We start from the raw sequence: 27,136 nt of genomic DNA, 5'->3' as shown, positions 1-27,136 counted from the left end.
TATTTACAGGTGTCTGCAGATGTGGGGCTCACCTTGTGTTTGTGCTGGGCCAGCTGGATGTGGTTGAGGTCTCGTCCGAGTCCAGCCGTCTGCAGCCTCAGCCAACGCTCATACACCCAGGCCTCCAGCTCCTCACAGTCATGGAAGAACTCAAAGAGCTTCAGCTGAGCCTCCAACTGCCTCCTCCTGATACAGGAGAGAGAGGAGAGGAGAAGGAGAGGAGGAGGAGGAGGAGCAGCAGGTGATAAATGTGTCGTGCATATTATGGACTTGGGAAAAATTCTCTCCTGAATCAAAAACAGTAAAAACAAGAAAACCTGTTGCTGCTGAGCGACACCAGAGATTTGTACTGAGTGTCGAGAGCTCTCACTCTGCTTTGGATCTGTTGACCATCTCTCACTTTCCCCTGGCACAAAACAAAAGACCAAGACAGATGAAAGAACAACTCGTCACCACTTTCTGAGGCTTTATCTGTCAGAAGGACGATAACCAGAGGCAGACCTGAAGGGCCCTGCTGCTGAGGGCGGTGATGGTTTCACCGTGAGCCGAGATTTGGGCTTCCAGGAGATCCTGTTTCTGGAGAAGAGACTCCACCTCTGGCAACTGCTTCCCCAACTCACAGGAGCTGGCCTGGGCCTGCAAACAGAGGGACAGAAATGAAGTGACCGGGGACACTGTGCGTGAAAAAGCAAAACTCACATACCAGCAATATGAATTTTCTTTGCGGAGCTGAAAATGAATGTTTAGTGTATGTTTTCAGGCCTCGTGTATTAGGTCAGACTTTGCTGAATAATTTTGCTGAAGTCTTTTTTTTTTTTAGACTGATCAAACTGATCGACCTTAAAAACAAACACAGGTGAAAGGTGTGAACTCACCTGCAGTTCTTTTAGCTCCTGGGAGACGAGCTCAACGTCTCGGAGGACACTGAGAGTTTCAACTACATTTCCCAGCAGCCCCCTCTGCTCCTGGAGCTGCTGCAGTAGGTCCTTCCATCTGTGACTAATGTTCTCTTCTCTAAGAAACACACACACACACACACACACACACACACACACACACACACACACACACACAGAGCCCTGTGAGGTAAATCAGTGAAACAGTTTCCATAACATATGAACTACACTTTGTCCCAACCAGGCATCCGTAGTTTATGTCATAGCTTCAGAAAACAGGACAGGATGGGCGGGGCAAAGAGCAGGAGGGAGGGGCTTATGGTGGGAGTTTGTTTGGGTCTTTGGAGCAGGATGTGACTGTAAAATCGGATACCTCCCTCACCTCCTGATGACCTGCTCCTTGCTGTGGTAGTTTCCCCTCTCTATGGTCTTGGCCATGTCTCTGAGGGCGGTGAAGCGTGGCTCTCTGGCCACTATGTCGGTGGCGAGGGCCTCCAGACGGCGACCGGCTGCCTGAGCTTCCTCCAGTGTGGAGAGACCCCGGACCTCCTGTCTCCGGATCAGACGCACCGTGTCCTCCAGATAGCCCTCCCTCAGGGCAGCCTGGAAGACAAAACAAAGGGACAGCTGGGTAAATGTATGGCAGGCAGGTGTGACGACGTCAGCTCAGCCTAAATACATCACTGAGACTGTCGCACATAATATTTTACACACAACAGTCCGGTCACATGTCAGGTCCTGATATGGACGAAGCTAAAAGTGTTGATTTGTTGATCTAACACCATTTGGGACTAGTTTGTGTGGACGCTCCCATTATTACAGTAAAACACATAAACAGGCAACGACCAATCAAACCACAGAACAATGTTGAGTGGAGTTGTAAGTTGTTCAGGATTGGGGTTAGCAGAGATGCTCATTCCAGACTCTGGACTCAAACAATATTAGCTCTGTTTCAGTCTTCATCAGTGAATTAAAGAAAAGGTTCAAAGGTTTTGCTGAGATGACATAGGCAGATTTTTTTTGTGGACAGGTGTGTGTTTACCTTCCTCCCAAACTTCTGGGCCAGCTGCTCCAGGTTCTCCAGTCGGAGCAGCTCCTCCTGCAGAGCTCGTTCTCGCTCATGTTCAGCTCTCTCCAGCAAACCCCAACTTTTCTCTATGTCGCTCAGGGTTTTACCTTCACACACACACACACACACACACACACACACACACACACACACACACACACACACACACACACACACACACACACACACACACACACACACACACACACACACACACACACACACACACACACACACACACACACACACAAATGAGATATTTTGGGTTATGTCATATGTTTGGGTTCTTGCACTGATGCCTCTTTGCATCATCTAGTCAGGTTTCTCTCACAGATCTCAGAAAAGGACCCACAGGTTCATCCCCAGTTTAACCAAACAACAAACCACAGACCCCTAACATCAGGCCTGGACTGTGATTGTGCTGGATCACATACCCTCAGGTGGGTTATATGCCCACTGGTTATTGGCTGCCAGCTGAGTCTTCAGACTGAAGAGGTGAGCTTCGATCGCCCCACGTTCCTAAAGAGTCAGACAGAGACACTGCAGCTCCAGCTTTTATTTATTTATTTGTTTGGTTGGTTCTTATTATTTCTGTCAGTCTGTTTGTGGTGGCTACAAAAGAAAATGACAAACATTATTTACAGTCAGCAAAAAGGGACAGGATGCAAAAATTCTCTTCACCAACCAAGTAACCAAAACACTGTTGGATTAACCTTCCTAGAAAATGGAAAGTAGAGTTCTGAGGTGATAATTACAAAAGCTTGAGTCCGACAGGGGTCAATGGGGGATTTCAGCACAGAAGAAATTTGAATACAAGTATTTGAACTTTAGTAGCTGGTTTCAGTAACGAATGTCCATGTGTGCCAACGAGTTCTTTTTAGGTGAGAGGAGAATAAGGTCAGTGACTGAATAAATAAAGCCCAGACTGTTTCAGTCTGTCTGACCTGGTACTTGGGAGGCTTCTCCACAGTCCTGTAGGTCTTGAAAGCCGTCACCAGCTTCTGCATCTCCCTCAGAGCGTTTGGAAATGTTCTGTTGTTCAGCTGCACCACCTGCAGCCAGTCCATAACATTTATCGGTTCATCAGAGTCACATTCGAACATACGTCTATAAACTGATGCTGTTGTTGTTTTTGTTACCTTGGTTTTAATCCAGTGAAGCAGATCTGAGACCATTCTCTCATACTGGACTTTCATGTCATCCAGCTCCATCAGTATCCCAACGATCTGAGGAGAAGCAGAGAAACTTCATCTTGTTATTCAGAACCAAACATTTGGCAACAAAAACCTGTAAGAGCATCAGCTGCATCAGTGGCAGACACAATAAGCAGTGTGTCATCAGCATAGCTTCAACTGAGATTAAAACAGAGTGGCCTTAAGACTGATCCTTGAGGACGCCCACAAGTTATTTTGGGCTGTTTGGAGAAATGAAGCAAACACTGTCAGAGAAATCTGAGGCAGTCAGATAAAATTAAGGTCCAGCTTCTCTCCCGTTCTCCCTCTTTGCCCCCCTGAGCACTGAGACTCCCTCCAACCAACAACTGGTAACCCAGGTATGTATGGATACACCTGGTACATACAGTGAAAGTGACTACATATTTCTGAATGCACCTGGTCCGTGTCTGGCTGATATTAACGGACCTCTAGTACAGTAAAGTACTGTTTGTCATCATATCACCAACACCTCTAGTAAGACAAGAGGACATTTGTAGTTTTTCTTAAGGACACATGGAGATTGGTTGTGTTTTAGATCATCTGCATGTGAACTGCCAAAGTATAAGAAGTGGTCAGTTTGTGCACAGACACTGTAATTTTTCATTCTTGATCTTTAACAAATACGTCCCTGGACTCAGACTTTGTCGGCCAGCGACAGACTGACCACTGCTAGAGACCTGAGTGTCAATCATCAATCAGCCAACGAGCAGAGAGGAGGCTGTTCTCACCTGGATGAGTAACCAGAGCCACCTGTAGAGGGCGGTACAGTCCACGGTCCAGACAAAGAAATGACCTGTGTGTGTCCTGTTTTCAGATTCATGAGGACACTTTGTCCAGTTCAAATTTACTGTGTGTGTGTGTGTGTGTGTGTGTGTGCTACAAGCCCAGATGCTTCTGATGAACCTGTTTATTATGACAGACAGTCTGTGTGACCAGGGTCAAACATGAGAAACAAGTTACAGACTGTTTAGTACCTGTTATCAATAATCAACTAATGGTATCAATAATCTGCTGGTGCAGCTTCACACCTTAGCCAGTCTCTTCTGGATGGTCTGGCCCTGCTTCATCTTGGAGAAGTAGTGGTAGTACAGCGACACGTAGGTCATGATGGACTTCTCGTCGGGGTGAGGCACCACCATGTCCTCCACCTCCAGCAGCTGCATGATCCCGAACTCCCGCTCCGCCAGAGAGAAGGCGTGCTGCAGGTTATGGGGGGGGTCATCGCCATGGAGGCGGTGGTAGTTAAAAAGGTCAGGCCTGGGTGGAAGAGGGGGGGCACAGAGGATGGAGGAGATGGACAGATGATAGAACTGTGTGTGTGTGTGTGTGCTTGCGTGCGTGCGTGCGTGCGTGATACCGGTGGGCGTGGATGAGGGCGTTGAAGGCGAGCCCGTCCCTCCAGCTGGAGGAGAAGTCCTGCACGTCCACGCCATCGTAGCCTGACGTTTTCCTCTGACACCAGATCAGCAGAGCCTCCTTCGCCGAGCGGTGAGCCACGCTGCCTCCACCCCCCCCCTGCAGGGGGGGCGAGGAAACAAGGAGAGGAGGAAGGAAAGGAGACAGAAGGAAAGGAGACAGAAGTGAAAAAAAAGGAAACAAGGAAAAGAAACGAGAGAGAAAAGTTAGAAAAAGTAAAAACAAGAGAAAGATTATTCAGAGAAGACAAAGAACAGTCAAAAGAGCAGAGAAAGTAAAAGAAAGAGGAATAAGGTTGAAGGAAATAAGGAAAAGGATGAAAGGAAAAAGAAAGAGCAGGAGAGAATGAAGCAGGTGTTGAACATTTCAGAATAAAGCTCATCATAAATTCATTTATCTGTGTGAATGTCACTTTTTTCAATAAAGAGGATCTTTGAACCCCAGTGAGTTCCACCTCGTCCAGGTTGATCGGTCCGATCTGAAACCTGAGGATGATGATCCACAGCAGACCCAGGATCAGCGTCCGGTCCCCGTCCACCACATTCTCCGGACCAATCAGATCCACCCGAATCTGATGGGAGAAGTGAAGAGATTTACAGTTTATGAAGCTGCTGTTGAAAAAAATATCACATCCAGGTAAAAAAACAAACAAACAAGAAAACATTAAAAAACATCTTCGTTTCTGAAGTTTGAGAGACATTTTATGTCAGTTTGGTCCTGAGGGAGCTAATGGGCAGAGACACAGACAGGTGAGGTTGGTTTTTAGGACTCTAGATGACACAGGTGAGTTCCCTGGTTTTTAGGACTCTAGATGACACAGGTGAGTTCCCTGGTTTTTAGGACTCTAGATGAGACAGGTGAGTTCCCTGGTTTTTAGGACTCTAGATGAGACAGGTGAGTTGCCTGGTTTTTAGGACTCTAGATGACACAGGTGAGTTCCCTGGTTTTTAGGACTCTAGATGACACAGGTGAGTTCCCTGGTTTTTAGGACTCTAGATGACACAGGTGAGTTCCCTGGTTTTTAGGACTCTAGATGACACAGGTGAGTTCCCTGGTTTTTAGGACTCTAGATGACACAGGTGAGTTCCCTGGTTTTTAGGACTCTAGATGACACAGGTGAGTTCCCTGGTTTTTAGGACTCTAGATGACACAGGTGAGTTCCCTGGTTTTTAGGACTCTAGATGACACAGGTGAGTTCCCTGGTTTTTAGGACTCTAGATGACACAGGTGAGTTCCCTGGGTTTTAGGACTCTAGATGACACAGGTGAGTTCCCTGGTTTTTAGGACTCTAGATGACACAGGTGAGTTCCCTGGTTTTTAGGACTCTAGATGACACAGGTGAGTTCCCTGGTTTTTAGGACTCTAGATGACACAGGTGAGTTCCCTGGTTTTTAGGACTCTAGATGACACAGGTGAGTTCCCTGGTTTTTAGGACTCTAGATGAGACAGGTGAGTTCCCTGGTTTTTAGGACTCTAGATGACACAGGTAAGTTACCTGGTTTTAGGCCTGGGTGCGTGTTACCTTGGTTTTGAGGAAGCTGATGGCGATGCTGTTGTTCTCCAGACAGTGCACTCTCAGTTTGCGGCGGCTGGGCGGAGGCAGCGTCTCTCTGGAGATGAGCTCCAGCAGACGAATCAGGACGACTCCGGTCTTCAGCTCAGTGTAGACGTCCGTCAGCTCCACGTTCTCCTGGAGGGGGTCAGGACTGTTTAGGACTCACAGCTGATCTTTTACCAAAAAATTTAACAAAACCCTACAAATTAAAACTAAACGCACACTTTCTTTTCCTGCAGTTCTCTGATGATTCCTTTAATTCTGACTTTTATTTCCTGAGACTTTTACTTCATGAGGACTAAAACTGATTAGTCAGATGTTGGAAAAAGGAGGAACGACTGACAAGTGGATTGTGCCACGAAGTTTTTAGGACGAGGGCTGCAGTGAATATTCCCAGTACTGACTAATCTGATAATTAGCTTGTTGATGACCGGATCATTGTTTGGTCTATACAACGATCCAAATGCCTGAATGCTGACGATGAAAACGACTGAACTACAACCTCAGGCCAAAGATGGAACAATAGAAACGTCGAATGAAAACAGCTTCATTGTCCACCCAACTATTTTCTTTGACCTCCCTGAGTAGACGATAATACTTTCACTGACACTGGAGCTAAGATGCAGGACATTACGTGAGAGTACTGGTACTTGAGTGAAGGCTCTGAATACTTCTTCCGCTCCTGCATACTGTAAGTACTTGAGGTTATCTCAGCACGCGAGGAAACGAGTTTATTGCTGTGCGACTGGCAGGAAGTTCAAAAAGGCAAATTTCATCTCCATCATCCTGACGGTAAGTGCCGCTTCCCCCCTGAAGTGTGTTACACAACGTTTCGGACCCGCCCGGCTCAGGACATCCTGGTGTTCTGTAGGTCAGGGGCCCGGGTCATGGACCACCTCAAAGGAGCTGAGTGGAGAAACACCTTGAATCAGTGTCAGTGTTTCTTAGACTGACTGTACCTGACAGGTGAAATCAACAGTTTCATAGAGACGGTTCACTGGGACTTGCTGTATTTCCAGTACAAATCCAGACTGGTCTTCTGGAGCCGTGTTCCTATTAAATCAGAAACATATCTGACCTGAGGCCGACTCCTTTCCATAACTGCGTTAGAGAGAAAATAACTTGGAGACTTGTTGTTTACATCTTCCCCACAGGGAGATGATTTTTACAAAGAGTCTGGAAAAGTTTCTATCTTGGTTTCATCCTGTCGGTCCGTCGGCAGGAAATCATGGATTTCCATGAGGCCTGATGGAAACGCTGGGGTTCAGGTTGGAGATGTGTTTGGGTGTAACAGAGCTGTGGGATTTCTAAAAGTAGGGTTCATAAAACAGGAAGTAGGTCTATCTTTACAGCTTTTTATAGCATTAGCTCGGAGACGACGCCGAGTTCCTCACACCCGGAGCAAAGTATGACAATAAAAAACTAAAAAATCTTTAATCGCTCCAGAGCAGAAATAAAAACTCGAGCTGAGACCAAGCACCGGTTTCATTTTGACTAACCTGCTGGTGACTTTGGAAACTAATAGTTTTTGGTTTTAAAATAATTTTAAAAATCCAACATCGAAATGATCAGATTGCTCGTTTTATTTTCGTTAATAGACGTCGAGACAACAGGCACCTTCAAACATCAGAACCTTCTGCTTCAAACTAAGGCAAAGCATCTTTTCTAACAGGCTCCAGGTAAGATGCTGATCTCTGAATATCTAACGTAGTACAACACTAGTCCAGCCTTAGACCCCACACAGCCAAAAGCATGTGGACACAAGGTTTTTGTCAGGTATACTACTAACTTACTACAAACATTGGAAATCTTGTGTTGTGCATCTTTTGCTACACTTATATGTAATGAAATTACTGCAGTGTAAAAATACTCTGTTAGCCTACAAGTAAAAGTACTGCATTCAAACTGTAACTTCAGTGTAGATGGAAACAATAACAGAGTGAGAGCTCTGTGCTGCTTTCCCCCAGCTGCCATCATGCAGAACGCCCTGAGGAATTCTGGGAATGAAGACGGGCAGCAGCCAACAGCTGGAGTCAGGTTATCAGAGAACACACTGGTCAGATCAGCTGACCCACGGGCCTGAGACAGAACTGGGAGGAAACTACAGACATTCTGGTGAATTTCTGATGGTGGAAGGAAAACGCAGATCTGTTACTGCGTAAACATCCTGCACTTCAAATCCTACTGCAGTAAAAATACACAAGAAACATTTATTTATACTGTGTGTTGGGATAAGAATAGAAAGAGTGAAAACACCATTTGAAGTACTTTATATACCGCTGGGTAGCTGACGTTGACTGCCTTATATACTTCTAATTTGAAGTACTTTATATACCGCTGGGTAGCTGACGTTGACTGCCTTATGTACTTCTAATTTGAAGTACTTTATATACCGCTGGGTAGCTGAGGTTGACTGCCTTATATACTTCTAATTTGAAGTACTTTATATACCGCTGGGTAGCTGACGTTGACTGCCTTATATACTTCTAATTTGAAGTACTTTATATACCGCTGGGTAGCTGACGTTGACTACCTTATATACTTCTAATTTGAAGTACTTTATATACCGCTGGGTAGCTGACGTTGACTACCTTATATACTTCTAATTTGAAGTACTTTATATACCGCTGGGTAGCTGACGTTGACTACCTTATATACTTCTAATTTGAAGTACTTTATATACCGCTGGGTAGCTGACGTTGACTACCTTATATACTTCTAATTTGAAGTACTTTACATACCGCCGGGTAGCTGACGTTGACTACCTTATATACTTCTAATTTGAAGTACTTTACATACCGCCGGGTAGCTGACGTTAACTACCTTATATACTTCTAATTTGAAGTACTTTATATACCGCTGGGTAGCTGACGTTAACTACCTTACGTACTTCTAATTTGAAGTACTTTGGAGTACTGCAGGGTAGCTGACGTTAACTACCTTATATACTTCTAATTTGAAGTACTTTGGAGTACTGCAGGGTAGCTGACGTTAACTACCTTATATACTTCTAATTTGAAGTACTTTGGAGTACTGCAGGGTAGCTGACGTTAACTACCTTATATACTTCTAATTTGAAGTACTTTGGAGTACTGCAGGGTAGCTGACGTTAACTACCTTATATACTTCTAATTTGAAGTACTTTGGAGTACTGCTGGGGCAATAAAGTCTGCTGCTGTGACACAAACTGGCCTCAGGTCAGATGACCTGTCTCCTGTCTCACCCTGTTCTTGGAGAAGACGCTGTTCATCCACTTGGTGAAGGTTTTCTTCTGGACCGCCATCCTCTGCTCCTGCAGCTCCCTGACACGTCCCGCCCCATCCTCGTCTCCCTCCATCCTGATTGGCTGAAATCAAACACATCAGCTGCTGACACTTTGTCTGAAACAACCATCCCAACCTCAGAGTGGACACTGTCACATAAACGTGAGGTTTTTTTTTTTTTTACCCCAAATGTGCCAGCTGGATTCTAAAACACAAATGAATCTGTAGAGAAACATCAGTAAAGAGCAGGAATCAGGTATCAGGTCCCCTGGTGCTCGGCAACTCTCCCCCAGATGTTTTCACATCTGTAAGACGTCAGACTGAAGGCCTGCTGCAACCTGGAGGAGCCGAGCTGACGTGAACTCAAACGTCTGTCTGGTTTTTATTGGCGCTGACTAAAGCAGCTCCACCTCAGATACAACCCTGCTGTAAACATTGCTACCTGTTGTAATGTGTGTAGTGATGCAGTGTGTGTGTGTGTGTGTGTGTGTTAAGGTATCATCCTGCTGAAGGTCTGATTTACATTCTCATTAAAACCCAAATGCACTGACTCTGTCGCTGTAAACGTGTTTGCTGTTGGCAGGAAGTGTTCAGATCCTTTATTTGACTGAAAGTACAAAACACTGACGCAGATGGTTATTACTGATGCATTATGGGTAAAACATTGCTGTGTGTTTACCAAATGGTGAGAAAATTACAGGTGGTAATTGGTAAAAACTAAAATTTAAAAAACAATATTATGCTTTAATCCTCACTATCAAAGTATTTTACAGCTGTTTGGTAGCTGAATTATGACAACGCATCATATTTTAAACTCAATATAAACAATATCACATCTCAACATGTAAAGTATCTGCCAAATTACAGTAGTGCCGCAAAAAACTACTATTTCCTTCTGAAATGTAGTAGAAAGATGAAAAATATACTGAAAACTTCCCTGGTCCCATAAATTTGTTGAAAGCAGAACCAGAGATCACACAACTAAAATGATGAAATCCTACAGAAGTAGAAACACGTCAGGGTCTCCAGGTACAGATCTGTACTAACAAAATCCACGAAAAACCCAGAAGAGGCCGTTTGCACCTGAAACACACCTGAGAGAAACACACTCACCTGTCAGTCCCTGCAGCCTGCTTGTCTTTGCTCTCTGCTCTCGAATCTCAGGCAGAGTGAGAGCTCCGCAGACGTGTGTTCCGATCTCACCGTGTGTGTTCATGTGATGTGTGTGAACTTTGAAGCCACGGGATTTACAGCATGAGCAGCTCCGCTCACCTGACGGCAGCATAAACCTGAGGGGTCAAAGTTCACTGCACCAACAGACACGCAGGGCTTTATACAGTTGTGAGGACACTTGCTGTAACAATTCACCGCCCCCCAAACCTAAACCTGGACCCGAAAACCAGGTCTGAACCCTCAAACAGGCCTTTGAAGGTGTGAGGACCAGGCAATGTGTCCTCACAGCACACACATTCTGTCTCACTCTCACACTCTCTCTCTCTCACACACACACACACACACACACACACACACACACACATACACACATACACACATACACACATACACACACACACACACACAGCTAGAGTTTACAGTGATGGAAAAAAGACATAAATGCTGGAGGAAAGTGTGCAGTCAGCAGAGGTCAGAGGTCAGCAGCTCTCCTCTGCTGCTGTTTACAATGTGAGGAAACTGACGAGGGCGTGTTTCAGGACGCCGTCCGTCTCAGAGGACGGTTTAACGATGAGCTGCAGCCGCAGAGCGAGCGGTCTTTCCCATTGTCCTGTCCTCCTGCCTGTCTGACCTCCGATGACACCCTGATCCCTGTGTCTGGTCTCAGACTACTTCTGAGGCAGACACACAAAAAACTGCAGGGAGAAGTTTGCGGCAGTCGGCCTGTGCAGGAAGTCAGACATTTACATCCTGTCAGACCTGATCCATGGGACAGATCTACTCAGCTTTAAGGACGGGATCAGAAGCAGGAAGGAACTGCAGGAGACCACGCCCCCCTCACCCTGATGCATTCAGATGTACAGTATAGAGGTCATGTAAGGACAGGCTGGGTAAAAAGGGTAAATATGAGCATATTTATTTAAAACACTGTCCCCTTTCACAATAAGAGCATCCGAATTAAAGCAGAATTGTAAAATATGAGGCTACATTATGCAGAAAGGCTGTCACTTTTCTTCTTTGGTGGAGGTGTGACGGCTCAGTGGTGGGTGGAGACCAAAGTCATCGCTGTATAAAACTTTAACCTTTGACCTTAGTAGCCGTCCGGCTGCTGATTAGTTCCCTCTCAGTCTGAACATCAGCAGAAACTCTGTGGTGTTTCATGTGTGGACCTTTTCTCGGCTCTGTCTTTGGTGAAAGCTCGCCACCCTGTTGGCGCTCTAGTCCTCGGTGTGGTTGTACATGGCGTCTGCGGTGGGGTTTTTGCGGTGGGACGGGGGCACCAGGTGGTCGGGCAGCTCGGTGGGCAGCTCGTAACCCTCCAGTTTGATCTTGATGAGGTGCTGCGCGAGGGCGAACTCCTCGTCGTCGAGCATGCCGTCCCGGTCGCAGTCGGCCAGCTTCCAGATCTTCCCCAGCACGGTGTTGGGCAGCCGCGAGTTCATCATCTCCTTCTTGGCATTGACGCCGGTGATCTTGCCGTTGACGGGCATCAGCGTGTAGAAGATCTCGTCGTAGCGGTGCTTGTCGCGGTTCACGATCCAGTCCTCGGCGTCGGCCCCGGCACTGATGCCCTCGCCGTAGCCCTGACCGAATGGCCCATCCTGGGAGCCTTCGAAGGCGCCGCCCGACACCATGGCCGGAGGCTGCTTGGACTCCTCGTCCCGGATCATCGTCATCAGAACGGCGATCTTCGTGGCCAACATCTTATCCACCGACTCGATCAGCTTAACCTTCAGGGACGGGAACTTACTGAAGTCGTAGTGCTGGAGCATGTCCTGCAGGGCGAGCAGAAAACACACACGCCTAAAAATCACACCAACAAATAAATCAGGCTCAGAGCTGACGACCAGACAGAGATGAGAATCAAACCTCCTGCTTTCTGCAGCTGGACTCCTCTGCTGACCTCTGACCTTTGAGTCAGGGCACGGAGTGCAGGCCTACAGGAAGATCCACATAACACACAACACGTGTCGGAGTGTTTTTGTGTGTGCACGAGTAAACATGTCAGTAGGGAAGCAAAAAGTCCAACATCCTCTAAAACATCCAGCAGTGTGTCTGGGGAACAGGACACCTGCAGCGCAGCAGAGACCAGCTGGTCCTCCCTGCAGAAACCTTCAGATACAGACTGTTCTCAGGATGTTCTTGTTTTCAGACAGACTAATGTGACGTAACCCTGAAAACCTCAGGTCAACAACTCTGCAGAATTTACATCAGCGGGGAGGAGCTCTGCATCAAACCAAGCGCTCCTCATTTTACCCCAAACTGACAAATGACGAGTGTCATTGTGGACTCGGTACCACACTAGGCCCCACCCCCCAGACTAAAGCGAGACACTTCGGACATAAAATGTTCTGAGAGCGTGACATGAAGAGCTGCTGTTATTGTTTTGCTTCATTAACATAATCTGTGTTTCTGTGACACTTTCAGCCTGTATCTGACCCACTGTGTCAAACTGTCACAGTGTAAAAGAAGCTGAAATATCAGTGATCAGCTGCTGTGGGCACTGAACCTGTGCATGTACTGACAACTGTCACTTGCCCCGTGTGACTGAGCTGTGTAGTACCTGCATCTTGGTGACGCTGGGGAAGTCTCCGGGGCTGATGTGGTGCTCCCTCTGCAGGATGGTGTAGATCTCCGGCAGCCTCATGATCAGCTCCTCCTTCTTCTTCTCCCGCCCAAACAGAGACGGCATCTCCTTCTTCAGGTAGCTGATGATGTAGGCGTGCACCTGCAGGGGCCAGAGCAGCTGAGTGACTGAAGTCAGTCCACAGGTCCGACTCAGGACCGAATCAACCTTCCTTAAACAGTCAAAGATGGGTCTATATCATTTGATCCATTTCACCTAATTTGTAGTCACATTATTGAGTAACGTCCGAATCAAAGAGGCTCAGAAATGTGACTTAACGACATAAACATCATTTCGTTCCTGACAGAGCTGGGAACTAATGAGCGAAGGGTTTTCTGTTGTTTTCAGAAAAGTCAAGGAAAAAGAAACGCAGGAGCCTGAGCGGCGCCGCTCACCGCTGCTGATGGACTGACACGAGGAGGAAGAGGAGGGAGGAGAACAGAGACCCAAAGCATCATGGGAGGTGGAAGGAAGGAAGGAAAGGAGGGAGGGGGTCAGGTCATTGAATTTCTGATTCAGTATTTAATAGAGGGAGGACAAAAATGAAGGCTACCAGATGAAAGAGTGAGCATGAAGTTTCATGTCAGCACCAGGTTTTAGTCTCCTCACTTTGTCATGTTCAGACTAACTTCAGTTCATTTTGGATCATTTTCTAACACGGAGCATTTGCCTGTTAAAGGATAAACCACCAAACGTCCAGCAGTGTAAAAACATGGCTTCACTTTGTCTTTGACAGTGAGACACAGCTGAAAACTGTATTTGTGATGAAAACAGATTCAATCGGGCGTCTTGTGGCTGAAAACCTGTAAAGAGCCATAAACCACCTGAGAGAGGCCTGAAAGGTGTGATCTGACACAGAAGGCAGGAGGACCAGGTAGGGCTCAGTTTTCCACTGCCCTGAACGCATCACCGTGCAGCAACACAGAACCACAGTTCCCACTGGAAAACGATGATCATCTGCTGACGGACGGCAGCCAAATGTGGAGCAGCACAATACAAAGCTGTACTGTTCTCACCGGACTGTTGGACCGCAGGACGACTTTATCTGCCACATCTGGGCTTCGTGTGCTGCGTATACACACACACACACACACACACACACAAACAACAGAAACATTGCGAAGCTTCGGGCTGATGAAGCTCCTGAACCTGCAGACTTAATACTCTCTGTGCTCACTATAGTCCCAGTTCCCCACTGGGGGGAGGACAAGCAGGAAAACAATCGATCCTTCATGGAAAACAAACAAGTGGTCCAACTGACAGGACAAACGCTTGTTGTGTCATTTGACTGTTTCAGCACATTTCAATCCAACGTGAACAGAGGAAGTGATGAAGGACATGAGGGAGGGGACGGAGGAGAGGTGGGTGAAGGAGGTGTGATAAGCCCAGGACATGGAAAAAGTCTGGGAGTTGAGGGAAAGTGAAGGAAGTGAGATAAGCAGTAATAACATATCTGGTTGGAACAGAAACACGAGAGCGGAGGTTTATACTGCAGGAAGTCATTTTCTTCAGAATCTGACAGACTGATGGAGATACTTAGGTCGGACTAACTTCTGATTCATGATCTCAGTCCTCACAGAAAACCTCCTTCTCTCCTCAAAACAAACCTATAAGCAGCAGTTTGGACAGAGGTGGTGACAGCGCCCTGAGTCAGGATCAGCTTTAAAATTTAGTCTCACTTCTGCTCCCTGTTTCTCCAGAAGGAGGAAGAAACTTTGGGTTTCACTTCCTGCATTTTGCTCTTTGAAATGAAACTTTAAGACCCACAGCTAATGTTCCCTGTGGTTACGCTGGACAAACAGCAACAGACCAAAGACACCTGGTGAAGTCACCACAAGGGTTCCTGATAAACTGACTGGGTCCGACACAGGGGTTCCTAATAAACCGGTCCGATCAAGGGGTTCCACCCACCTCCCACTATTTAATGTGAAACTTGCTGGAAACTTTAGGAAACAGAATCATCATTTTCCCGAACCAAATATTCCAGGATTCTCCCAGAAGTCAAGTCCACACAGATCCTGTCTCACCTTGGCCAGACGGGCTCTCTTGATGAGGTCGTTCAGTTTACGGAGAGCAGCATTCCTCGGGAGACTCTGGACGTCCCTGAAGAGGTCCTGAGACTCCGCCTCAAACAGACGCCTGGTGGAGGAGGAACAGGACTGATGGGTCAGTGAATAAATGAATGAATGAAACAAGGCACAGGTGGAAAAATGAGTGTGACATGAACGAACGAATGAATCAACCTGTTCTCTGTGTTCTGCAGGGGCTTGGCCCAGAAGGAGCCCAGGTAAACCCTCACCACCTCTGGAGTATTAATCACCTTCCCCAGTGACCACATGAGGGCGCCGTACACCCGCATCAGCTGCTGCGTGTCCACCTGAGAGCACAGGTGACAAACATCGTCACAGGTGAGCCGCAGTGAGGAACCTGCTCACGCCGACTCGTCGACCCCCTACCTGGTCGGCCTTGTTGAGGACAACTCGGATCTTGTCGTCTTGTCCTTTCAGGGCTTTGATGGCCTCGGAGAACTCGTCAGAAATGTCCAGTTTGTGAGCGTCAAACAACAGGATGATCCGGTCCACCCGCTCCCCGAACCAGCGCAGGACCTCGGCGAAGTCGTAACCTGAGGACGGTCGGACATGTTTACTGCACCAACGTTTGGAACAGTGTCAGGGAAAAATACAGTAACATGAGTTTAAGAGCATTTTTATTTATATTTCAAATAAAACAAGTTTAATTCAGAAAAACAATCTGCGACGGCGTGAAACTTGTTCATCCTTCCTGTTGTGAAAAAACAAACTGTGACCTTTAAAATCCTATTCAAGCTACACACACACACACACACACACACACACACACACACACACACACACACACACATAGCAACTCCCTCAGTAAACACAGTGTGGGCACCAGATCTGGTTTAATCTGCGTTGAACCAAACCCGTCGCAGCCTGTAGGGTTGGTTTCAGCCGACAACACACTTCTGACTGTGTGGACACAACACACACAGGGGTGGTGTGTGTGTGTGTGTGTGTGTGTGTGTGTGTGTGTGTGTGTGTGTGCAGGGTGGAGCTGTAGACACTGAGCGTTTACTGAGTGTCAGCAGGTCACATGACCACAGACAGCAAGGCACTTCCTGGTGCAGGGACTGTGTCACAGTGAAATCCAGCAGGTGAAACGAACTCATGTCACATTAAACATGCGTCATCATGGCCCAGCACAGAGACCTGCTCTCCTGCAGGGAGGAAACACTCTTTCTCATGTCCAGCAGCTGCTGGTGCTCGGGTCAACAAACAAAGTCCTGTAAAAAGCTGGAAACTGGATCAGGATTATTTGGAGACAGTGCTCTGTTACTAACTGCAGCCCCAAGTCTCTGAAACCAGAAACAATGGCTGTGTGGGTATGTTTTAGTGTGATACCAGTCTTAAGAGGGGTCAGACCTGGTTTTAGGGGTTAGGGTCTAAGGGACGCATTATGTCTATGAGCGTCCTCACAACTACAGAGAGACATGACTGTGTGCGAGATGCAGACGGGCGGTGTCATGATGATGTGAGGTGTAACTGTATTACGGGGAGGCCGGTGACTTCACATGCTCCATTTCCTGGTGGAGGGGAAATGCCTTCGGTCCAACAATGCGACTTCCTCAGCAGAGCTCTCACCTACTGTACGAACAAAGCTGTGCAGAACAGAGGAACCTGATCGGGTGTCGGAGGATCAAAGTCGGCACCTACTGAACAAACCTGCTCTAGAGCCCAGACTCACTTTGCTCCAGAAAAATGTTCTAGCACACTGTCCCGCAAACAAATTTAAAGGGATATTTCAACATTTTGGAGAACAGTGTGCGTGTGTTCTACTGGTTCCACTTCATTCACTAAAAGGTCCTGATAGAACCCTGGTGCTCCTGATGTGGAGCAGTGGGTCACTGGGTTCGTTACTGGACCAGGACTGGTGGTGACAAAGCAGGTCAGTGAATCCAGACTTGGGTGGGCAGGGAGGGGAGACTGGCTGAAAGCCCGGCACGACACGGTGACGAGCAGTTAGAAGAATTTAAATAAGGCTCCAACCCAAAAGTGACGCAATGAAATGTAGAAATTTAAATCTCCGAAGAAACAGACGAGCAGGGAAAAGGAGAGAAAAAGGAAACGAAGTTATTGAAGATGAGAATGAAGGAGCAGAACAAAGTAAAACAAAGAAGAAGAAGCAGTTGACGAATAAACGTCAGGAAAAACAGGATGAAAACATCTGATCCGGCCCAATTACAAACCTCACAAACACACATGAACATGAACAGACTCCTGGAGCTTTAACTGCCGTCACCCACTGCACAGAATGAAAAGACCCCGTGTCTCCCTCTGAACCGTGAAGCTGGATCCAGACCAGCCTGAGCCTCTCCGACCAGAGCCGAACGGGCAAACAGCAGCTCCACCCTGCAGCTCTGCCAGACCTGCAACTGAAGCGTGTCCAGGAAACATCCCGACGTTCATGCGGCTCACACTGAAACTTTTTATTCACCAACGTTCAGCTACAGGTTTTTCTCTGTGCAGGAACCAGCTCCAGCAGCTGATCAACGTTTGGAGCCAATCAGCTGAACCAGGTTCTGGATCCACACACATTCATTGTTGCTGTCAGTCTCTGGATGGGGTCTGGACTCAGTCACAGACACACACACTGTGTCTAAGGTCGGGGGTCGGACACTGGGCTGTGATGGTAAAGATCAGCGGCCTGCGAACATGAGTCCTCACAGCCATAGAAAGACCAGCGTGTGTGTGTGTTGAGTCACAGTTGGCGTCTCCAGCCTCAGCTGAGCAGCTCTAAGCGTTTCCAGATGGAGGGAACGCCCATGGCTGCTTCCCGTGGCCCCGCCTCTCTCCACCAGTCCAGTCCTCCACCTTTAACTGATGCTGTCATCAGACTGACTCAATACGAGCGTGAGAGGCAAGAACACACCAGGAAAAGGAAGAACGCTGCCATGTTTTAAACCTTAAAGCGGCTGAAACCAGTATTTTATACCGACCAGCTGAGCCTGTCTCAGCTCAGTGTTCAGGGTTCTGGTTCCCTGTCAGAGCTCTCTTAGGTGGTTCTCAATACTCTCAATTCTCAATACTGCATAAACTTAAGCAGCCATTTGTCCCAGTGATGGTCTGATGCAGTTTCTCTGTGCCCCAGGTAACACTGCTCAATGACTTTCACTGCTAACACACACGCTGCTAACACACACTGCTAACACACACTCTGCTAACACACACGCTGCTAACACACACTCTGCTAACACACACGCTGCTAACACACACGCTGCTAACACACACGCTGCTAACACACACGCTGCTAACACACACGCTGCTAACACACACGCTGCTAACACACACACGCTGCTAACACACACCCGCTGCTAACACACACCCGCTGCTAACACACACACGCTGCTAACACACACGCTGCTAACACACACGCTGCTAACACACACGCTGCTAACACACACGCTGCTAACACACACGCTGCTAACACACACTCTGCTAACACACACTCTGCTAACACACACGCTGCTAACACACACGCTGCTAACACACACGCTGCTAACACACACGCTGCTAACACACACGCTGCTTAATATTCTAAAGTTTGAATGACTCTGATGAGTCTGGTGCTTTTGCCACCTCCACATTACTACAGTGAGTCGGACTAGAGAACGTGACGGCTGGTTCCTGGGCAGATGCTGTCGATCGGTTTCTCTGGTTTCAGATCTGCATCAGCAGCAGATGGAAAGTGGTGAAAGCAGCAGCGGTGATTCATCGGAGGAAACAGAACGAGAGAAACAAGAAGTGAGAGCGGAAAGAGGGATAAAGAATTTCACAAGATGGTTTTGTCGTCTCTGGGCTCCTGATGTTAACAGGGACTCAGGCTGAGGGAGACGCTACGGGGCACAAAGGTCATTAAAATCTAAAGGGTTTGAAGACCAGGACTGAAGTCTGCCTGCAGGTTTGGATCGTTGGAGGGAACAAGCAGAAATGTTGCATCAAACCAATTTACATTGTCTGATTATTGTGTTCAATAACCACAGTTTAGTCCAGTTTGTCTTCTGACTGTGCAGCACCAACAACACATAAGCTTTATTAAGACCTGAGGGCCTTCGGGGTCCAGGGGACCTGCAGACACCACAGAGGGCCGGAAAAGCTCCAAGCTGCTCAGACTAGAACTGTTGACTGGAGCTCGGCTGCTCTGACTTCACACAATATGAGGAAGTGAAAGAATCTCAAGCACCGTTACGCAACAACACACATGACCAACAGGAGTGTTTCCTACACACACACGCACACGCACACGCACACGCACACACACACACACACACACGCACACACACATTTTCATTTCTTGTGGGGACATTACATTGACTTACATTCATTTCCTGGAGACTTGCTCTAACATTAACCATAACCCACTACCTGCATGACCCCAACCCCTGACCCCAACCCCTGACCCTCAGCCTAACTTTAACTTTACCAAGTCACTTCCTTAGAATTCAGTTACAGTGATTTACATGATGGGGACCTGGATTTTGTCCCCGCATGTCACTATATATACAGTCCACACAATGTAGTGAAAACATGGAGCGAGCGCGCGCGCACACACACACACACACACACACACACACGGGTCATACCTCTGCTGATCCGCTGCTTCTCTCCTGACAGGATACCTGGAGTGTCAATGATGCTGATGCTCTGAAGAACCTGATTGGGCATCTGAGAGCAGATAAACCTGGAGAGAGAGAGAGAGAGAGACACACACACACACACACACACACACACACACACACACACACACACACACACACACACACACACACACACACACACACACACACACACTTTTTAGTTCAAATCTCCACTCTCAGATTTAGTCTCCATGGCATAAACTGAACAAACGTCTGATATAATCCCTTCAGCTCCGTCACACACACATTATTGACTGTTTCTCCTCCAGCTCCAGATTTCTGCCCAGACAGAAGTTAAAATCATACGTGTATTTAAATGGCCTTTATCTGGGCTTCAGGGACACTCAAGATTCCTGAGTCTTAATACGACCATCGCTGTTCGAAAGTGTGTGTGTGTGTGTGTGTGTACAGACACAGAAGTTAAATTTAGCACGACCTCCAGGTCGTCTCGGTGCGGCACGGCTGCAGGCTGGCAGTGGGAAAAAACAAAACCATCTCTCGGACACAAGGTGACGCACACACACTTCCCCTGGGAAACAATAACTAATTGTGGAAGGTTCCTCCATCGCACCAACCGGGTTCAGAAGAGATTCCTGGTTACAGGAATGTTTCAGGTATGCGTCAACACACACACACACACACACACACACACACACACACACACACAGTGTCAGGGTCAAATGTCTGTCCACTTCCTCGCTGCCGCTCTAAGAAATATTTCTGGACAGAAAGAGGAAACCCACTTTTAGCTCCTGACACCAACTCGGCGGTCTGAGGACTGACGGCCGATGGAGTGTGTGTGTGTGTTTACATGTCAGCCTGGGGTGAAGGAGGTCACTTCCCAGGTTGAGAGTGTTTTGAGGAACGCAGTGACAGGCGTGTGATGGGGCGCCACGATTAGGGGAGTGAGTGAGTGAGTGTGTGTGTGTGTGTGTGTGTGTTCGTGGCTAAAATAGGAGACAGGTTGTGTTTCAGACCAACAAAAAAAAAACACATCATGTCCTTTCAACTGCACAGGTGAAGCTGCAGAAACAGTGACGACCAAACATGAGTGTGATGAGGGCGACAGGTGCCTCAGCTGGATATTCAGCAGAGTCATACCTGCTGTACCAGGTGTGTGTTTACCTGTTGAGGAAGGCGTTCCCGAACGCATTGAGTTTCCTGAAAGGTTTCTTGGGGTCGACCACCAGAGCGTTGCCGGGGACGACACCCTCGTTCTCGCCGTACATCACTGCAATGAAGCCGTCGGTGGTCGGCTCAGGACCGATCCTCATCCCTGGGAAATCCTGCTCCAGCAGGTACCTATGGAGGACGAGACAGAGGACGCATCAAGGCTTCAGTCTGATCAACAGACTAACTTGTTTTCAAAGCTTTCGCTAAAGTTCACAGGTCACCTGAGATCACCTGAAGTCACAGGAGAGTCCATGAATCCAATCTGGTCCTTCAACATCACATTCATAAAACCCCACAGAGTCCAATACAACAGGCAAAAGCAGTACAAAAGCAGAAACAGTCCTGAACATTAAACTGAATTAATTAAACTGAATTAATTAAACCATTAATTAAACTGAATTAACTAAACTGAATTACACACAGTGCAGCTGCTGTCAGTCACTGCATCCACAGAGACCATGTATTTTTATTCATGCTGGTTCTCTTTATTGTTGAACTGGCACAGGTTCTGTTGTTACCTGAGCACTGATAAAGAGGCCTGACATTCTGAACAGGTGTAAAAGTCTAACACCACATTGCTCAGAGGTGTAAGAAGGTCTGCATCACGCGGCAGTGACACCTGTTGGGCCTCAGCATCATCCGTTACCACATCCTCTTCTTGTCTTTCGGTAAACAGCTGGTCCTCCGTGGACGCCATGTTTGTTTACTGCTGTGCTCATGGAAACGCTCTGAGCTGGAACCAGCCTCCCTGAGGCAGCTCAGAGTGGATCTGCCAGAGAGGAGCTGTTTTTTCCTCTCCTTTCATCTGGACGTCCACCTCCCCGACCTCGGGCACGACTTTCCTCGTTAAAGAAAAGTGAGAGAGGAAGGAAGCGGTGAAAGATGGCAGCACTGAGCCTCTGGGCGACCACTTCCCGTGATGTCCTCGTGGACATCGGCGAGAGGACAGCCAGCGGTGGAAAACTACCAGAGAAAGAATTTTTTTTTGTTGTTTTGTCAGTCGTCATGTTTTCACCGAGCTGCGGATCTACAGTGATCGACACTCGGAGGAAGAGCTGCTACTTTTCCAGGAATTCTGTCCAAAATCCAACCGATTTCCCTGAAATAAACAGCTGCAGGAAGCTGCAGCGACGAGACACTTCCCCCAGACCTCACGGACATTAGAACAGAACCGTTAACGGATCATCTTCAGCTGGTTGAGCTCAGCTGTCCCCTGCGATTTCTCTGGAGTGTGTTGTGTCTTCAGAGGTTTCCCTGAGAAACGAACGTGACCACCAAGAAGACCACTGGGCTCGTGATGTCGTTTTACTTCAACAACGTCAGAGACGCAGGAGTAAATGAAATGTGTCGAGTCTGCAGTTTACTGGCAATTACTTCCCATGATTCATAGCATTCCTCTCAGTTCCCATGATTCATAGCATTCCTCTGGACAGAACATCAGTAGTGCTCCTGCACAAATACACTTTTGTACAGCTATGTTTGTGAGGACCCTCACTGACATAACACATCCCCCAGCCCCTTAACACTAACCCAGACCTGTACCTGGTTCTAACCTGGACCCTCAAACAGGTCTGTGAAGAACTGAGGACCAGACCACATGTCCCCATAATGATGGCATCAAACTAAAATGAGTCCACATGGTGTAGTAGAGACATAAGTACACACACACACCAACAGCCGCTAAGACCTGCCTGCAGTTTGTGTTGGACACACACACACACACACACACACACACACACACACACACACACACACACACACACACACACACACACACAGCATGCAGGCGTGAGATAAGCTCAGTCAGGCGTGACTCCAGTGTGATGACCTCAGGCCGGTATCAACACGTGGTCATGCAGCAGAGACCACAGGGAAACAACTGCTGCTGCGCTCAAGGACACGCTGATAAGCCCTGAAGTCAGACATGGACCTGTGACACCGCTCTTCAAGACTAAACCTCTGGCTTTGAAACGAATCTGAACATCGTTTCCAAACTCTGCCGACCCCGGTGACTGACTTTACCAAACACACCGAGCTTCCTGTGGAAAATGTTGAAACAAGTCGCCAAACAAAACTTTGGCTGCATCGTAAATCACAATCTGAACTTGGCAGGTCCTGATTTAGATGAGGAAATATTTGCTCAGAGTAAAGTAAACAACTAGAATCTGATGCAAAATGTCCTAGTGTGTCAAACATGTCAGCAGATTCAGAAGACTGAGTGTCAGAAAACAAAGATAGATAGAGCTGCACCGATAACCACATCTAAAAGTGGCCTGCTCTCAACTACAGTTCTGGTTTCTGATGGGACCATGAGACCAGGTGCATGTTTTACCAAGGAGGAGATTTAAATAGGCAGATTTTCAGATGGAGTCTGACATTAACTTTCTTGTAAACGACCAGAGACCTGATGGAGGAGCAACATGCACCACTACCAACACACGCGCGCGCACACACATAGACACACATAGACACACATAGACACACATAGACACACATAGACAGACAGACAGACAGACAGACAGACAGACAGACAGACAGACAGACAGACAGACACACAGACACACAGACACACACCTGACAAGACACAGGCTTCATTTCATTTTTCACTTTCTGCTGCAGCTTCCTCATTAAATCCTCACTCAGATGCTCCAGTCTAATAAAATTATCCTGCATCAAAACAGGATGTGATGTCACAGGTTGGATTTAGGTCACTATGTCACCTTTAATCACAACAGGGTGATGAGGCGAGAACAGTCATTCTACCAGAATCTGTTAAACTGAAGACTGAGTATTTCAACGTGTGTGAGCTGTTTACATCACTGCACAGGTCTGACTGTGTGTGTGTGTGTGTGTGTGTGTTGCAGTGTCAGCTGAGATCAGCTGCTGTCTGCAGAGACCACATGGACACAGAGACAACCATCACTGGGATCATGTGACTCTGAAATATCAGATTATACATCAAAGATCATCCTGTTTTCACCTGATTCACAGTTAAAGCTGATACATGACCAGTGTCCACAGCAGCAGCTGGGTCCCTGAGGAAGAGACCAGAGACCAGAGACCAGAGACCAGAGACCCCCCCCCCCCCCGTCTGTGTGACCGTCACAACAAAATTCACATTTAACACTGACGACCGAAACTCTTCGTTTTAGCAAAAGTGCCGACGTCTCCCTGCATCAGTCCACTTTGTCCTCAGGTCTGACTCAACCCCAGAAGGACAGGAAATATCAGGAGAGAGAGAACAGACAGAACAATAGAGCATCACTTACACAGAAGTGCTGATCCAGACAGAAGCGCTGATCCAGACAGAAGCTGACAGCGACACACAAACCTCCTCACTGCCCTTTACGTTAATAGTACTACAGTACCCATGAGCCTCGGCTGGTGCCGGTGTTGTCACGGTGGACTTCAGTATCAAGGATGAGGACGGAGCTGCAGGCTAAAAACTATAGCTGGTACGTGCACACAAACGTTCATCCTCAGGGTTTGTGGCTTTAATAATTCAGCTCAGGGTCTGAGTGAAACACAAACTCTCATTAGGATGAATGATCTTGTTCCAGCACAGGGATCAGGATCCACTTCAGCCCTGAGCTCAGTCAGAAAAATCTGTTTTTATGACATTTCACATGTTCTGTCGCCTCCAAAACGCTCCAGGACACAGACCCCCTGACATCCAAAACCTTCCTAAACAGGGTTTAGCTCTGGTGGATTTCATGACCCCTCTATTTACTGTAGGACCCGACACGTTTCTGTGACTCTTCAGATTATTCTCTTCACATTTGAAGCTTAAATAGGCAGATTTTAATATGAAGTCTGGTATAAATTTCCAACTGCACGTTTTGAAGACATTTAAAGTTTCAATGAACTTTCCTCTGCCACCCCCCACAGAACTGAGAACCACAGGAAAACTTTACTTTTCCTAAATCCGCTTTGGCCTCGGTGGAATTTATACTGAGTCCTAAACCCGCAGCCTCTCAGACGGACTTTAAAGTTAAAGCGCACGGCGTGTAAACGGACCGAACACCTGGTAATGGTGGATTATGCCACACACGTGGTGCTGCCGTCGGTACCTGATGAAGGTGGTCTTCCCGGTGGAGTACTGGCCGACCAGCAGCACCATGGGTTTGCTCTGGAAGTCTGCGGCCTCCAGCGCCGGTGAGTGGAAGTCATGGAAGAGGTAGGTCTCCTCCAGCGGCAGCAGCTTCTTGGTGTAGAGGCTCTGCAGTCCCTCCGTCACCGTCTGGTACATCTCTCCTTCCTTGTTGCGTCCACCTTGCTCCTGCCTCACCCAGCTGAACATGCCGACTGACCCGCTCCGTCCAACTTCCCCGTTTCGATGTTTGCTGACGCCGCGCAGTCCTTCCCCCAGGCCGAGCGAAGCGTGTCCGTGAGTCCGACACCAGGGAGTCTCCGCCGCTCTGCACACACTGCCGCCTCTGTGCGCGTGGGACCGCTGCGGGTGCGCCCACCTGCGGGCACCGCCCTTCCGCCGTGACGCAGCATGAACACGCACAAACGTGCACGAACACGCACAAACGTGCACAAACGTGCACATTCATTGTATGTAATTAGATCATTTCCCAGCAGTGGAATGAAGTACTCCGCTCCTCTATAGAAGTACTTTTGTGTTTTACTGCAGTAACAGTAGAATTACCACAGAGTAAAATCCTCTGTTCCAGAAGTTACTGCAGTAAAAGTCCAAAAGTACTATCATCCAAATGTACTAATGTTAACTACCTTATATACTTCTAATTTGAAGTACTTTATATACCGCTGGGTAGCTGACGTTGACTACCTCATATACTTCTAATTTGAAGTACTTTATATACCGCTGGGTAGCTGACGTTGACTACCTCATATACTTCTAATTTGAAGTACTTTATATACCGCTGGGTAGCTGACGTTGACTACCTCATATACTTCTAATTTGAAGTACTTTATATACCGCTGGGTAGCTGACGTTGACTACCTTATATACTTCTAATTTGAAGTACTTTATATACCGCTGGGTAGCTGACGTTGACTACCTTATATACTTCTAATTTGAAGTACTTTATATACCGCTGGGTAGCTGACGTTGACTACCTTAAATACTTCTAATTTGAAGTACTTTATATACCGCTGGGTAGCTGACGTTAACTACCTTATATACTTCTAATTTGAAGTACTTTATATACCGCTGGGTAGCTGACGTTAACTACCTTATATACTTCTAATTTGAAGTACTTTATATACCGCTGGGTAGCTGACGTTGACTACCTTAAATACTTCTAATTTGAAGTACTTTATATACCGCTGGGTAGCTGACGTTAACTACCTTATATACTTCTAATTTGAAGTACTTTATATACCGCTGGGTAGCTGACGTTAACTACCTTATATACTTCTAATTTGAAGTACTTTATATACCGCTGGGTAGCTGACGTTAACTACCTTATATACTTCTAAGTTGAAGTACTTTATATACCTCTGGTTAATTTGAAGTACTTTATATACCGCTGGGTAGCTGACGTTGACTACCTCATATACTTCTGATTTGAAGTACTTTATATACCGCTGGGTAGCTGACGTTGACTACCTCATATACTTCTAAGTTGAAGTACTTTATATACCTCTGGTTAATTTGAAGTACTTTATATACTGCTGGGTAGCTGACGTTAACTACCTCATATACTTCTGATTTGAAGTACTTCATATACCGCTGGGTAGCTGACGTTGACTACCTTATATACTTCTAATTTGAAGTACTTTATATACCGCTGGGTAGCTGACGTTAACTACCTTATATACTTCTAATTTGAAGTACTTTATATACCGCTGGGTAGCTGACGTTGACTACCTTATATACTTCTAAGTTGAAGTACTTTATATACCTCTGGTTAATTTGAAGTACTTTATATACCGCTGGGTAGCTGACGTTAACTACCTTATATACTTCTAATTTGAAGTACTTTAAATACTGCTGGGTAGCTGACGTTAACTACCTTATATACTTCTAATTTGAAGTACTTTATATACTGCTGGGTATCTTGGGAA

General features: G+C 47.0%; 2 protein-coding genes across 5 annotated transcripts in view; both read right to left on the bottom strand.

The window, feature by feature from the left end:
- sptbn5 (spectrin, beta, non-erythrocytic 5) overlaps window positions 1-10,764 on the bottom strand; it is a 36,825-nt gene extending 26,061 nt beyond the window's left edge. For 2 of the 4 annotated variants that reach the window (XM_026300736.2, XM_026300828.2), the window contains exons 1-15: window positions 10,527-10,764; window positions 9,374-9,496; window positions 6,118-6,285; window positions 5,035-5,166; window positions 4,537-4,694; window positions 4,208-4,436; window positions 3,105-3,191; window positions 2,910-3,017; window positions 2,400-2,484; window positions 1,939-2,072; window positions 1,279-1,499; window positions 876-1,014; window positions 502-636; window positions 318-406; window positions 33-186 (exon numbers count right to left, since the gene is read on the bottom strand). In XM_026300736.2, coding sequence (XP_026156521.1) covers window positions 33-186; window positions 318-406; window positions 502-636; window positions 876-1,014; window positions 1,279-1,499; window positions 1,939-2,072; window positions 2,400-2,484; window positions 2,910-3,017; window positions 3,105-3,191; window positions 4,208-4,436; window positions 4,537-4,694; window positions 5,035-5,166; window positions 6,118-6,285; window positions 9,374-9,487 — 1,953 coding nt within the window. In that variant the 5' untranslated portion in view covers window positions 9,488-9,496; window positions 10,527-10,764. The remainder of the gene's footprint in view (window positions 1-32; window positions 187-317; window positions 407-501; window positions 637-875; window positions 1,015-1,278; window positions 1,500-1,938; window positions 2,073-2,399; window positions 2,485-2,909; window positions 3,018-3,104; window positions 3,192-4,207; window positions 4,437-4,536; window positions 4,695-5,034; window positions 5,167-6,117; window positions 6,286-9,373; window positions 9,497-10,526) is intronic. The other 2 variants (XM_026300761.2, XM_026300909.2) reach the window with 1 other exon arrangement.
- A 713-nt stretch (window positions 10,765-11,477) lies between these two features.
- Window positions 11,478-25,563, bottom strand: ehd4 (EH-domain containing 4). Its single transcript, XM_026330504.1, has 8 exons — window positions 25,171-25,563; window positions 21,053-21,229; window positions 19,874-19,971; window positions 15,669-15,835; window positions 15,456-15,589; window positions 15,240-15,351; window positions 13,150-13,314; window positions 11,478-12,361 (listed from the first exon to the last, which is right to left on the bottom strand). Exons 1-8 carry the CDS (start codon window positions 25,398-25,400, stop codon window positions 11,804-11,806), a joined length of 1,641 nt encoding a protein of 546 aa, XP_026186289.1. The 5' UTR covers window positions 25,401-25,563; the 3' UTR covers window positions 11,478-11,803.
- Window positions 25,564-27,136: the final 1,573 nt, after the last annotated feature.

This window comes from Mastacembelus armatus, chromosome 22 (genome assembly GCF_900324485.2).
Source record: "Mastacembelus armatus chromosome 22, fMasArm1.2, whole genome shotgun sequence".
Taxonomy (NCBI): Eukaryota; Metazoa; Chordata; class Actinopteri; order Synbranchiformes; family Mastacembelidae; genus Mastacembelus; species Mastacembelus armatus.
The sequence above is the reverse complement of the archived record's forward strand: the minus strand, read 5'-3'. Positions and strand labels throughout refer to the sequence as shown.